At 44.9% G+C, this 14,054-nt stretch overlaps 1 protein-coding gene across 3 annotated transcripts in view; it reads left to right on the top strand.

Moving 5' to 3' along the window:
* Positions 1–389: 389 nt before the first annotated feature.
* The window catches only part of gphnb (gephyrin b), a 91,435-nt gene continuing 77,770 nt past the window's right edge, over positions 390–14,054 (top strand). For 2 of the 3 annotated variants that reach the window (XM_056405661.1, XM_056405662.1), the window contains exon 1: positions 390–590. In XM_056405661.1, the coding sequence (XP_056261636.1) occupies positions 527–590 (64 nt within the window). In that variant the 5' untranslated portion in view covers positions 390–526. The remainder of the gene's footprint in view (positions 591–14,054) is intronic. The other variant, XM_056405663.1, reaches the window with a different exon arrangement.

The following is a 14,054-nucleotide window of genomic DNA, read 5'->3' as shown; positions in this document are numbered from 1 at the left end:
TCAAGGGGTCAATTTTGAGGTGTCTCAGCAGTGGGGGGGGGGGGGGGGGGGGGGGGGGGGGGGGTCTAAAATTTTCACTTCAAAAAATGGCATCAGATGAATGACATGAGAGAACTGAGTGGCATCTGCAGGCGGACTGCTAGTCTGTCTCCCCTAAAAGCCTTCACAGGAAATCAATAGTGGTCTCCATAAGAATTAATCTGGGATCCACACTACTACCATGGCAGGCGGCCAGCTGAGTGATGTGTGCGGTTTAAACGGCCCCCGCATCCTGCCCGCTTATCTGTAGGTGTCCCGATGATCGCTCGGCTTTCTACTCATCTCGTCTGGCTGTTTTATTTATTTCTTTCTTTCTTTATTTTTTTCCCTGTATCCCAGCCCTCCTCCATCTCTTCCTCCTCTTCCTCCTCCTCCTCCACCTCCTCCTCCTCTTCCTCCTCCTCCCCTCCCTCTCCCCGCTAAGTTCGATGCGATCGGCTCTGGGCCCTGCCGTGAGTTCTCGGTGCGGGCGACAGCGCTGCTGAACATGGCGTCAGACGGGATGATTTTAACGAACCACGACCACCAAATCCGGGTCGGAGTCTTGACAGGTAAACGCAAGAAATTCCCATCGCCTCTTTTCATATTTCGCTCACATTTCCATGAATTCATTTCCGCCGGCTGTCCGCCCGGGTCTTCATACATGTCGGCTGGTTTTTTGCGTGGCGGCGGCGGCGGCGGTTCTCGGTCTCTCGGTCTCTCGCTGGCTTTTGCAGCCTCTTGAAGGCGACGCTGATTTTAAAACCTTACTTCTTTTTTTTCTTTTACCCCCCCCCCTTCTCTCTTTACCGGTATGCATAAATGTACATGCTACATTACATCCAGCGCTTATGCGGTGTAAGCGGTAAATGTGGGCTCTGCATTGGTTTGTGTCCGCTCATGTAGCCTAGATTTCTCACCGAGCCGTTTTTCCCCGCTGAAGAAGAAGAGCTCAGTTTATGTGTATTGAATAATTCATGTCCCTATCTGCGTGTCAGAGCTGAAAATTACAGCTGATCGTGTGTTGTGTCGCTGCTAAAGATGCCCGTGCTATAGATTGCATTATTGACACCCAGCTGACCACAGCGATTTTTGAAGTGTTGCTCACGACAGTTGCTGCTGAAGGTGGATGTGGATGTGGTGGTGTTGGTGATGATGATGATGATGATGATGATGGTGATGATGATGAGCGCATCCTTGGCCTATTAAGAGCACTGGATGATGTGAGAAAATCGGTTAAAATGCGTGTAAGACATCGGATGTGGCTTATTTTGTGAATGACAGTGCGGACAGAGGAGTTTACATGAAACATGAGCGCGGCTCTGGCTCGGTTTGGCGGGGCTCGGGTAAATCCTCCTGACATTCCTCTAAATGCAACGCGATGACGGCGCGTCTCTCACTTGCAGATATACTGGGAACGTGATGCGCTTGCATGCAATGTGCGGCTATGAGGCGGCGGATGGTGTTAGATCTGGTCGCTGCCGGCCTTCATTTTTTCCCTTATGTGTGTGTGTGTGTGTGTGTGTGTGTGTGTGTGTGCGCGTGCGTGCGTGCGTGTGTGCGCGCGCGCGTGTGCTGCCTATTGCTTTGTCATGTTTCTGATCGTCAACCATCACGCGAGGCGAATCCAGCGGTGGTTGTCATGACCGGAAAGTAAATGAAACGATTTTTTTCTTTCTTATCCTTTTTTTTTTTTGGAGAATGTGGAAGCAGGGTGGTGATGGTGGTGGGGTGGATGCATGTCCAGAGGAATACCCCCCTCCCTCCTTTCCTCACCCCCCTCTCCCTCCCTCCCTCTCTGTCCATCCTGTGTGAGGCTGGGTCGATCAATATTTCATGAAAGTCGTGATCTCACACATACGGTATTCCTCCGTATGGAAATCCGGCACGGAGGAGGTGGTAGGCGATGTGTAGCGATGGAGGAATGACTGTGTAGACCCTCTCTCTCTCTCTCTCTGTCTCTCTCTCTCTCTCTCCTGAAATCTGCCAGGGAAACCCCCCACCACCACCAACAACACCAACACCACAACCACCCGTCGTCTCCAGCACCATGGACAGCGCTCTCCCTCCTCCTCCTCCTCTTCCTCCTCGCGCTGGAGGAGAGAGGGAGAGCGCTGTCCGTGGTGCTGAAATCCAGCGTCACTCACAAATCAGTGGGGTACTGACCCTACCACGGTAAATACTGCATCAAATAGATACACCCAGGCATGTAGAGGAGGATTAACCCATCTCAAGTCACTTTTCCTTCCATCACCATTTTTCTGGGCTTACATCACTGTGTGGAACTTGGAGTCGCAAACAGATGAGGATTTGGTGTTTGAAGGGGGAAAATAAACATGCTTGCCCATTTGGTTTTTGTTTATGTAGATGGTTATTTGCCAAATAGCGAGAAGGGGAGGTCAGATTATACTCATCCCCCTTGTTTGAAACACCACATCAGTGCCCACGCCATTATCAGAGAGGGTTAATTTCTCTATGTGTCATCAGTCACTTGAATCCCCAACTGTATCCCCAGCAAAGTGACAGATTGCCAGTTTGATCTCGCTGTGCAGTGTTGACAATTCGCGCATACATATGCCGATGTTGAGACGCGCAGAGACACAACAGACAGGCTTATTTGTCTTTTTGATGTATTTGTGTGTGTATATGGAATAGGAGGGCTCGCACTGTCAGGGAAACAAAAGCATCAGAGAAGTGAGGATGGGGTGGGGTGGGGGGGTGGTGGTGGTGGTGGACACAAGCGGGGAAGGAACATTCAAAGGTGGCATTAAGTTGCCATGTTTTACATGACCTTTAGCCTTTTAAGAATCTAATCACTGCAGGATTACTCATGGCTACAAAGATGTGCTGTGTGATTCCCCCATTAGAGAGGGGAGGGGGGGTTGTGATATGATGTATTTTGACAGCAAAAACTCCCCTGCCGAGCTGCCGAGAGGAAGCAAAGCTCCAAATATTCAGGTTGACTGGATCTTTCTTCTAACGCAGAACCTTGTTGCCACACCTCAGTCTTGTACATCCACAATGTTCGAGCCGTTAGTCTGCTGTGGTATGGGGCCTGTGTGAGCGGAATGCTAATGGGGTCTGAAGCAGTGCTCAATCTCCCTCCCCTGCCAGGGTCAAAGGTCATCCGTCCACTCCCTGCATTCAGTCACTAGGGAGCAGATGAGACCTTGGCTCACCCTCTCTCCATCACTTAGCCCCACATCCCTCTAGACAGGTGACAGAGCCCAGGGGACAGCTCTGTTTAGACCCTGGACACACAGTGCAAGGGAGGTCTGGTTGATGTGTCCAAGTGTGTGTGAGATAATGTATGTGTAGAATGTGTGAATTAAGAGGTGGGGTTATTTGCAAGAGGAGGGAGGTAGGAAACTTGAAACAGGATAATTGGGGTGAACATACTGTCACTTGTCAGAGATGTCACACTAAAAATGTGAGCTTTGTTAGGAGTGGATAAAAGCTTCTCACGCTGTGCTCAGCCTATTGCGATGTGTGTTTGTATTCTTCTTTTTTTTCCAGCTACCTGTGCGTATGTACCTGTGTGAGTGTGTATGAGTGTGTATTTTGATGCATGAGTGCTCAGTGCCCAGTTTCTAGCTGTCAGTGTTTCTTCCTGTTTAGCATGAGTTTTAATTGTCCTATGTCTCTCTACCTCGGTCCGCCTCAGGGTCTGGGCACTCGGCTACACACTCACTCACCTCAGCTAAATATTGCGTGCCTGCATGGCTTGATGTGTCTGTATTTGTGTGTACAGGAATACAGTCGTGGACTAAGGTGATGGTGGATTGTAGCCTCAGGTTTGTGACAGGCAGGGGACCAAACAAACACACTAAAGATAAACTGCATTTTCAGACATATATTTATTTACTTTGTTGAAGAGATGTAGAGATACTAGTCCAGCTTGGTATGATATATAATATGAATTTACATAAACACTTGTACTGCCTTTTCTCTGAGGCTCTCAGAGGAAAATTTGGATACCTTTTTTTTTTTTAAACTAGATTTTTCTAGGAAACTGTCTACCCATGTGATGAATGTGCCAGACGATACCACACACTAGTATTTGTGCATGAATGAATGCATACACGTTGCTGAAATGTACTGTGTGTTCATGTGTGTGTGTGTGTGTGAAACGAGTGTGTGTTTGAGCCTTTTGCATGTGCGGTATGTGCACATGCATGTGACTCCGCTCTGCTCTTTGTCTTTGTGCACAAATACTGAGCTCTGGCTGGAAAACACAGCTTAGCAAATCCCCCTAGCCCCAAATATAGCTACTGTATGTATACCTCCCATGATCATACACTGACAGAGAGAGAGAGAGCCCTGCAAAAGGCATTCAGTGGCTTTTAATCTGTATAAAGCCAGTGTGTATGTGTGGGACCATACGGTATTATTACACGGCAGCGCTACATTGCATGGGCCACGGATGCTCTTGGATGTGTGGCTTGATTCACAGCCCATAGAAAGGCCCATTGATGCTGGCTGCTGAGAGTGTGTGGGTTAACTCCAGCCCTTCCTCAAAGAGATGTGGACACACACTCTCAGCACAGAGCTTCCAATGAGGAGCTAGGGCAGGAAAGCTCCACTCTGCGACAGACAGCACACACACACACCCCCCACTCCCCCTGTGTCTCTCTCTTCCATTTTTTCTATCTCCCTTGGTTGTAACAACTGAGAGAGGCTCATGGATGTGTGGGCGGCTCTCCAAACTTACATGTCTATCAGAAAGACACGAATCAACGGCAGACAGGCTTCCCAAAACAACCACATTTAGATCGGTCTCTCAATCCCTCTGTTAAGTAGAACTAATTCTGTGACTCTCGTCAGAATGGGTGGAAGCTTTTATTTTGGCGTTGTGGTGGGTCCATTTTTAGTCACATGTGGTCTGCAGTTTATTGGTGTGTTAAACACATGAACGGTTGTCCTAGAGAGCAGCCGGATTTAAGAGAGAAAGAGAGAAAAGGTTTTAAGAGGAGAACAGCGTCATTTTGAGATCATGCGCAAACTTAATATGTGTGTTCGAAATGGTTTATCTTTTGGTGTACACATCACGTGCGTGCGTGTGTATTTCTGCGCGTGTGCGCGCACGTGGGTTTTTGCGGACATGTATGTGTGCTTGTTCATGTTTGCGCTTGTCTGGCTGCAGATAGGATAATAACTATTTAATCTGCTTTTCCACATGATTTAATCTCTGGAGTTGGTCCCAAGCTCACCTTAACAGCTCAGGCGCTAAAGAGGCTCACTAGAGAAACAGGAGTCAAGTCAGCGAGAGGCGGGATAGCGTGCCAGAGCACCCTCACCACAACTAGGAGACGCCGTCATCTGTCTGTCCGAATGGCGTGGGTGGCTGCCAGGTTATGGAGCAATCTCCTGTCAGCATCTCTGTCTGAGTGACTCAATCTACTGTTTACACTGCAAGTAGAGTGTTTTAAAATTAAAGACACTTATTGTTTTGGTGTCCCCCATTTTTCCCCAACTGGCCTCGTCCGCTTCTATTTACAATGAGGAAGTTACTACATTTCCCAGAATGCCCACTCTCCACTAGTATTCAGGGAATGTGTTTTAGCTTTGGGTTTTACATTTTGGCAGCACTAGTGACTCACTCATTCAATAAGAAATGAATCTCGTGCTGCAAAAGCAAAGTGCAACATGTCCAATGGCTGCATCGCACTCTGGCTTATTTAGGCCTTTATTGGTAGAGAAATGATATATCATGGATTCTGTTTGTTTTATGGTAGCAAAGGACACCAAAGTGAGGCTCACTGTAGATTTTCTATATGATAGAAAAAAGTTTCATTTCCGTTGGCCCTGCATTGCAACAAACATTACTGGCTTTTTTTTTTTTTTTTTTTTTTTTTGCTGGTGGGAAGCCAGTGAGGGATCATGTGGGATTATTGACTATTATTACAGTTCTTCAGAATTCTGTTAATCACAGCTAAAAAAAAAAAGAATATTTGTAACATAGATTTAGTTAATTCCAGTGTGCTGCTATGTTGTGATGTGTATCGAAACTGGAAAAATTCTTCTTCTCCTCCTGGTTGAGATCTTTGCTGTCTAGTGAAAAGAAGAACCAGCAACAATATGTAGATCAGAACAGTGACAGTGTGACCACAGCACAGGGGAGTAAAAATATATATACGTCAAGAAACAATCAACACTCAAACTCAGTTGCAGCATCTGTAATATCACATTGTCTGCATTTGGCCAGTTATCCATAAGGAGGACAAAAATACACCGAAACTCCAAAGCAGCCACAAAGTGGACATCAAATGGATGTTATTTTGACGCTCTTTAACTTTTTTCTTTTTTTGTACTCAGCGATCCTATCTCGAGCAACAGAGATTGAGAGATCCGACAGGAGTTTGTCGTTCAAAGATACAATCCCACCTGCATATTTGTGAAGTCACAGCCAACTCCCCGATGGCCACCAGTCTGTCTGAGTTCCCATTAGCATCACAACGTTATTATTCCTCCACATTTTCCACTCTGCTGACGCTGAGACAGCCAAACGTGATATCCTGACACAGCTGACATCATGACTGGATAACAAAAACACAAAATAGATGTTAACATTCGGTTCACTGGTGATATAAAGATACGTGGTTTGGATGGGAATCGGAGAGCCCCCAGGCACGTGTCTACCCACTAGCATGATTTTATTCCTCCTTTTTCCTGCTTTGACCCGACTCTCTGTGTCTGTCTGTGGTTGAATCATCTCTAAGCCGCTACTGGGGTGTTCCCTTGCAACGATATGTGGGCATCTGTTCAACAATATGCTTGTTTGAGAGGGATACATTTGGAAGAGAAGACCTAAATAAAGGGGAGCGGGGGCACACAAATTGGGCACACACTTGTTCCTGCAACTTATTTCTGATGCAAGTCCAATTTTTAGATCATCTTTCAGCCAAATCTGGTTGATTTTTTTTTTTTTTGTGCTTTTGCAGACTTTCAATGTTTTTCGCCTGCATCAACATTGATAATGTTGGCTTTTAGCATTGTAATCACGAGGGCCGAAGAGTGAAATTGGTGGCATCATTAGAGAATATACGCAAAAGCCTGGATGGCTTGTGTGGCGTTATTTAGACTCTAGAAATATCTGAGCTCTTTGTTCGCATGTGGTCAGACAAGGATTTATCTTTTTGTATGGGTGGGGCTCACACTGTACCAGTTAAAACACAGGCTGACTCTTCCCTCGCTCGGTCTCTCTCTCTGCATCACATACACACACACACACGCACACACACACACACACAGCTGTCACAGTGGACAGCAGTAAGGCAGGCAGACCATATGACCAGAATAGACAATACGGGATCAGGGACATGAACACAGAATGAGAATTAAGTCTTCACTGCAAAGGAATTATTTTCAGCATCGAGTAGTGGGGAGTGGAGAGTGTGTTGGAGCGGGAGGGGGTGACTCTCCTCCCCTTTGCACACACCCCTCTCTCTCTCTGTCTCTCTCTCTCTTTCTCTCTCTCTGTCTCCCTGTCTCTGCTGTTTTCATAGCCCATGGAAATAATCCTCCCTCACTGTAAATAGTCTTTAATTGGGATGCGAGTTAGAACAAGAGGCAGACGGTATTTGGCGGACAAGGAGCAGAGTCTCCTCCGCTCTCGTACGCTCTTGTCAACTCTCCAGAGAAGAGCTCCATCGGGGCTGCCTGGAAAGCTATTCCCAGACTGGATGCGTAGGTGTAGGAGAGTTGGTTGGTTCCCACTCCCTCCTGGCCTGAAGCAGTGTTACAGTCTGTCATTCATTTGAGGTGATAATCACAGGAGGCTAGCATAGCCAAAAAAAAAAAAGAGGAAGATTGCGTTCAATATTTTTTGGAGTAAGCAAAAGAGCAAGAGAAATACTGCTGCTTTTTAGTGTCAGCACTTATTTTGTTTTGACAGAAAAACAGGCATTGGACATGCAGAGCTCGAAGCTATTGTTTTTTCTATTTTAGTATTGGTGATAAACAGGAAAGACTGTTCTGAAATGAGTTGTAACCCCTTCCAGCAAGCTGTTGATGGGTGGAGAGGTGGTTGCTTCCAACCTCTTTATATATGATGTATATGTGCACCTTCTTTTTACCGCCGAAAAGCCATTGAAAAGTCAAATGTGTGACTCTGTGGATTTAGCTGCTGCAAAATGAACATCTGTATTTCCCTTATGCGAACAATGCTAATCCTTAAAACGTAATGCATGTTCTGTTCAGGCGACAATGTTTAGGAGGTTTTCTACACCTATGCCGTTAGCTTTGCATATACACTGCATACAGTTAGCCTGCGTTGGCTAATGTTTCCATTAGTGGTTGGTTTGTTTGGAGTGAAAACAAAAGCTGCTGGGCGGTCTATGTAGACAGCTGTATTATTAAAACAAAAGGCGGATCTGCTCCAACAGACACACACAAGAAAAATGGTGTTGAAACGCCTCCTGTCTAAACAAGTCTCTTCACTTGTTCATGGGACTTTGGCAGGTATTGGTTAAAGCGACTGTGTCAGGGTGTACCACAGCATTTTATAGTGAAGACGTTTTGCCTTGCCTGAAAGACCGCCTCTAGTAAAGTCAAAAGAAATTCTTTGGAAATATGTTATGAGGCTGATTAAGCTTTGTGGGAAAACAAGCAGTGAAGGAGAACATCACTTGTGTCTGTAGAAGTTTTCATTACATGGTGTCGATGTTGAAGTTACCACTTAGGGGTGCTAAAGGTGGAAATTTTCAAATTCTAACTGTAGCAGCTTTAAAAGCACCTCCTCAGAGAAGCCACCGCTGGAGCTGCATGGACACCACATGGTGAGTGGTCTGTTTTCGCCTCCACATAGCTTCATATGAGTTTCTATTGCTTCCTGGTTGGTTGGTGGTAAGAGGAAACATGGAGCTGTTTAAGGAAATGCTTATTAATCTCCTTTTCAGTAAAGCCGGACAGATTTTCGTTTTGTGTTCTCGCAAAGGAATTCCCAATGTTGTCTTCATCCTACATGTGCATTCAGTAAACAGTTGTGCGGCTGCTCTAAGACAGTAATGCGCAATTTCTACATTGATATTTAACAAATTTTCTTCTGCTGCAGTGTTTGGGAAGGTATTTTTCAGAATCTTTCATTCTCCTCTGGTTGTTGTACAACATCTAGTCATTGTTAAAATGAAATCAATTATTTCATGTTTGTCACACAATTGATACATTAATTGGGAAACACAATGTCTTAATTACATAGCACCTACCGAGACATTTCAAAGAACCTTTTACTTTCAAGACAAAAGACATTTCCTGGTTTTTTTTTACTCTGGAGAGACAGCAATTGGGTCCCCCCTCCTTTGCTTGGGTTGCTCCATTGCGATAACCTGTGCAACGAGAGAAGCCGCTGAGTGATGGCGATAGAGATCGAGATAAAAGATACAACGGTGGGTTTTAACTGATGAGTCACTCTTGTTGGTCTGCTGCCGCTGGATCCCGTGTCCTGGCTTGAGGTGTTAATTAGGGCTGAAGGGACGGAGCGAGCGAAGGATGCAGGGAGGACGAGTGAGCGGAGGGGGAAAAAAAAGAGCGAAAAAAGGAAGGAAAAAAATAGTCATTGATTCATCAGGGCCTCGCGTGCTGCCGTGCTGCCTCACGTCTTTATCAGTCCTCATCTAATAGGTGTCTGAAACGTACACCTCTCTCATGTTTCACTCAGGGGAGGAGGTCAGCTCGCCTGTATCCAGCATCTATCACTGGCTGACTCGGCGCTGATGTCACGGGGCGCCTCTCATGGAGAGCAGTGGCTACCCTAACAGTGTGAACAGGCTCAGCATTACAGTGAACTTAACCTTGTATTCCAAATGTATCTTCACACGGAAAGCAAAAAATCAAAATAAAGGCGTTAGTTTACCTACAGTACGAGGGATAAATCATGAGATAAAACATTTCTGTAGGAATTAAGTAGATGCATGAATCAGTTTCTTCTTATATATAAATGGCAAATTAACTTTTTATTTTTCCAAGTGTGATGCGATTGTTCTTCAGCATTAGGGCCCATTTGAGATGGGTTACACAAAGTTAGGGTCAAGCCGCGTCATTTAAGGTGCATCCTGACAGTAAACGTCTTGCTTGTTGCCGGTCCACGTGTTTGTTAACTGTCAGAGCTGCCGACCACCTGTTTGATTAACTCGTGTTCTGTGGTTAGATCCAACGCACAGAATCATTGAGGCTGTGTCCGAAATCACTCCCTGTTTACTATATAGTTCATTACATTGAAATTACATTCTCAAAAATGCCACATTTTACGGATGTGAAAATTACGGTTGTGTGACTCTACAGCTGTTAGTGATGATTAGTGTCTGAAGTGTCTGAAATCTGTCTGTCTGTTATATAGTAGTGAATGAGTGAAGAAAGGGGTGATTTTGGACACTAAGTCTGTTGTCATACTTTATTAGACATTTAGTTGAACCAGCTCTATTAAAGTACTCTCATATTAAAGGAGCTGTCCCCAGCGGTGGAAAGCAACGCCAATGTTACATCTCTATCACGTCTTTCCTTCAACTGAAGTTAGCACGCTAACCCGCTAGCCCCGGCCCACCATGTCACTTTCCGATAGCGACTCACTGTAGCCTTTAATCTGCCCCTGAGGAAGTCGTATTATAACCTCATGTGTTGTAAATACAACGATGGCCGGAGCTCTCGTCAAGCGACAATCACCACCACCCGCTCCCAGCATGAAACCAAGTTCGGAGGCAGAGAAATCTAACATATAGCCCCTTAAAGATTTTAAGACTTTACACATAAATGTGAATGCACTTGTCATGGACAATAGTTGAAGTAGTAGTTGAAAACAGTTGTATAATGTCCTTTGTGGCTCTGAAGGTCAAGTCTTAGAAAAGTACTCAAATGACGTCACTTGAGTAGTCTTGGCTTGAGCTTGGAGACTACACAGTTTAAATACGAAGCCACTGCTACAAATTTGTGGCATGAAGTTGGAAACATGGGCTTCTTAGCAGGCAGGATGAATTTACCAAAAGGAAGGAAGGGCAATAGTAATCACTGGGGTTCTCTTTTAACATATATACTGTTCTAAATGCTGTTTTTGTTCATTCGTTTAGCGTGGTGGAAGACCTCGAGAGTCTTGATTGATGTTACACTGTTACAGAGCTTTTGTGGACAATATGGTTTTGGCAACATATTTTCAAAAACCTCTAAATCCACAAAGCAACCAGATACTGTCACTTAATAATTAGGAAAATGTGAATAAATACGATATTGAAGCCTCATGTGGCACATAGCAACAGTTTCTTCCCCCACCTGGACCATCATCAGTGACAGAAGCTGATAAGAGAGGGGCGACTGAGGAGTAGTGCTGCTCAGATCTTCTATGTGGTGCAGGAGCTATTAAATCTGCCTCACCGCAAGAAGAGACAGGGAACTTCATTTATGTCAACATCACTCAGGTTTTCAGTATTTCGACATTTTGTTGTTGTTTGCCAAACAAGAGAAACAGTGGGGTGTAGTTTGAAGAGGGTCGAGGTGGAATACAAGAGACAGAAGAAACAGCGCAAGTCAAAGTGAAGTTATGACAAGTAAATACATTGCACAATAAGTGAAACATTTTCCTCCCAAAAGGTGTGTGCATGTTTGCAAAATATAGGCTCTTTTTAACTTCATTCATACATGCATGTAACACCCAATAGAAAAGCTGGAGGTTAGGAAGCTTCACTCTGCACAACTTACATGATCAGCCATTCATAAGAACAAAGATGAGCGTCTCTACCGAGGTGGTGGAAGGGAACCGCTGTAAAGAGGTGTAGCTCTGTGGGACTTCTGGCTGTCACCCTTGGCAACGACCCTTTCGCTCCTTCTTGACACGCTGCCAGGGTGTCCATTGGCTTGTCACTTGTTCAAACCTCCTCCCTCCATCCATTACTCCCTCCTGCCTGAGGTCACACGACCAGCCATGTCGAGGTGAGACGCGTTGATTGATGTGTGTGTGAGACACACGCTTCTGGGAACCACCATTGTCTGAATTGGGGAGAAATGTTTCTATTTTTGAACCAACAGATGCAAAGGTGCAGGGGAGAGAGGATTTTTGGAAAAGGGGAGAAAAAGAAAGAAAGAAAAAAAAAAGAGGCCAGAGTCAACGTTGTTGTTTGATGGTTCTCAATTAGAAAAGCTTTCCCCTGCAGTGTTTACAGTTGCTATGGAGTGAACTCAGCGATTGCATTCATAATTGACAGTAATTATATCAGTCATTGGCTTGCTCACACATTTATATTTACATCACTTTCACTAATCAATTCCATAGCAATGATAACTGGAAGCGAGTTTGACGAGTGCTGCAAGACTTGGGACTTGAGGGATAAATATAACGCACTCGCTCTCCTCTCTTTCCCATTCATATATCACATTTTATCTCAAGCCATCTCCCTTTTTTCTCGCTCGCTATTTTTGTCCCTGTCTCCTCACCTCTCTTCCTCTTTTTCTCGGTCCACCTTTCTCACTTTTTTTTTTTTTTTTACCTCTGCTATCTGTCTGCACTCAACTTACTCCATCTCCGCGGCAAAGTGAGGGAGCGAGCAGTACAAGGGGAGCATGTACGTGTGAATAATGGAGGAGGCCAGCTTCTCCCTAACGAGGTGTGTTTGATGGCCGACCCCGGCCCGGCGTGCGTGCGTGCGTGCGTGTGTGTGTGTGTGTGTGTGTGTGAGTGGTCAGCGTGTTCTCCCATTCTCCTCCATTATTCAGCTTCATGCCTTTCCCGTTTTTACCACAGAGCTCTTTCAGATCATAGCACCTGGGAATCAAATGTTAATAGACACTCGTCCACATACTCACACACTCACAAACTCACACACATCACAGCCACAAATGCTCAACACACACACACACACGAGGAGCAGTTTGATTGACATGAGTTGGCATGGCTCGACAGCTTTGCTTCTGCATCATTTATGGTCTTACAACAGGCATGACTGGTGGTTTTCCAATCTGAGCACATGACTGTTTACGTTTGAAAGAGTGAGTCAGGGAGTTTCTCACTCACTTTCCTCTGTTCTGCTTCATTGCCCCACCTTGTCTTTTTTTTAAATTTTTTTTTTTTATTTTGTCTTCTTTTATTGTGGCAGCAGATTTATGGAGAAAAATTTGTCTCAATACTAGCGACACACTTGGAAATTCCACATGAAAAGCCAGAAATCCAAGTTAGTCATCAGCACCTAAACGCAACAAGCAAAACCAGAGTTGGGAGAATTAACCAATCGGCAGCAACTAGTATAATATTCAATTGATAATTTCAGCTATTTTTCGAGATAAAATGACAAACTTTAACTGGCTGCACATATCTGAGGATTTGCTGCTGTTCCTTTTTATGTATGATAGTAAACTGAATATTTATTGAGACTCTTGGTCAGTCAAAACACGCCATTTGAAAACAGCAGGGAAATCATCATTCACAGTAACTTAACAAAATTTTGAATTCTTTTTACTTATTGGGGAATTTTATGCCTTTATTACATAATCGACAATAGACTGATGACATGAAGACCGAAATGAGTGGGGGAGAGAGACGGGGGATTACATGAAGCAAAGGTTCCCCGCTGGACACGAACAAACCCCTCTACCCCTAAAAGGATTAATAATAATAACCAAGAAAATAATGAGAAGATTAAGTAATAATGAAAACAATCGTTAATTGCAGCCTAGGGGTTAGAAAGATGCATTCGTGATCACCATAATTTATCTACATATTGCGTACATTTGTACATCGTTGCCAGTGGAAATTAGACTTATTTACTGCCGTACAAATTTGCCTAATGATTAGAAGTCATAGGTTTCAATTCCAACACAACATCACAGACAAACCAATCCCTGAAGAACTCCCTGAATGCTCTGACTTCTCCAGGGGCTTCCCTCATGGTTGCCCCCGCACTGACATGTACATGTATGTGTGTCTCAGTGGGATAAGTGATGAGATGTGTGAAATATGGCAAGTGGAGCACTCTATTAGGCAGCTTCCCCCCCTCGCCTCCAGGCTTCCCTTCTGCCTCGCAAGGCCGGGATAGAGAGACGGCACAGAGGCTGTGCTGATG

This window comes from Seriola aureovittata, chromosome 19, assembly GCF_021018895.1.
Source record: "Seriola aureovittata isolate HTS-2021-v1 ecotype China chromosome 19, ASM2101889v1, whole genome shotgun sequence".
Taxonomy (NCBI): Eukaryota; Metazoa; Chordata; class Actinopteri; order Carangiformes; family Carangidae; genus Seriola; species Seriola aureovittata.
This window is presented reverse-complemented; position numbering and strand designations above follow the sequence as displayed.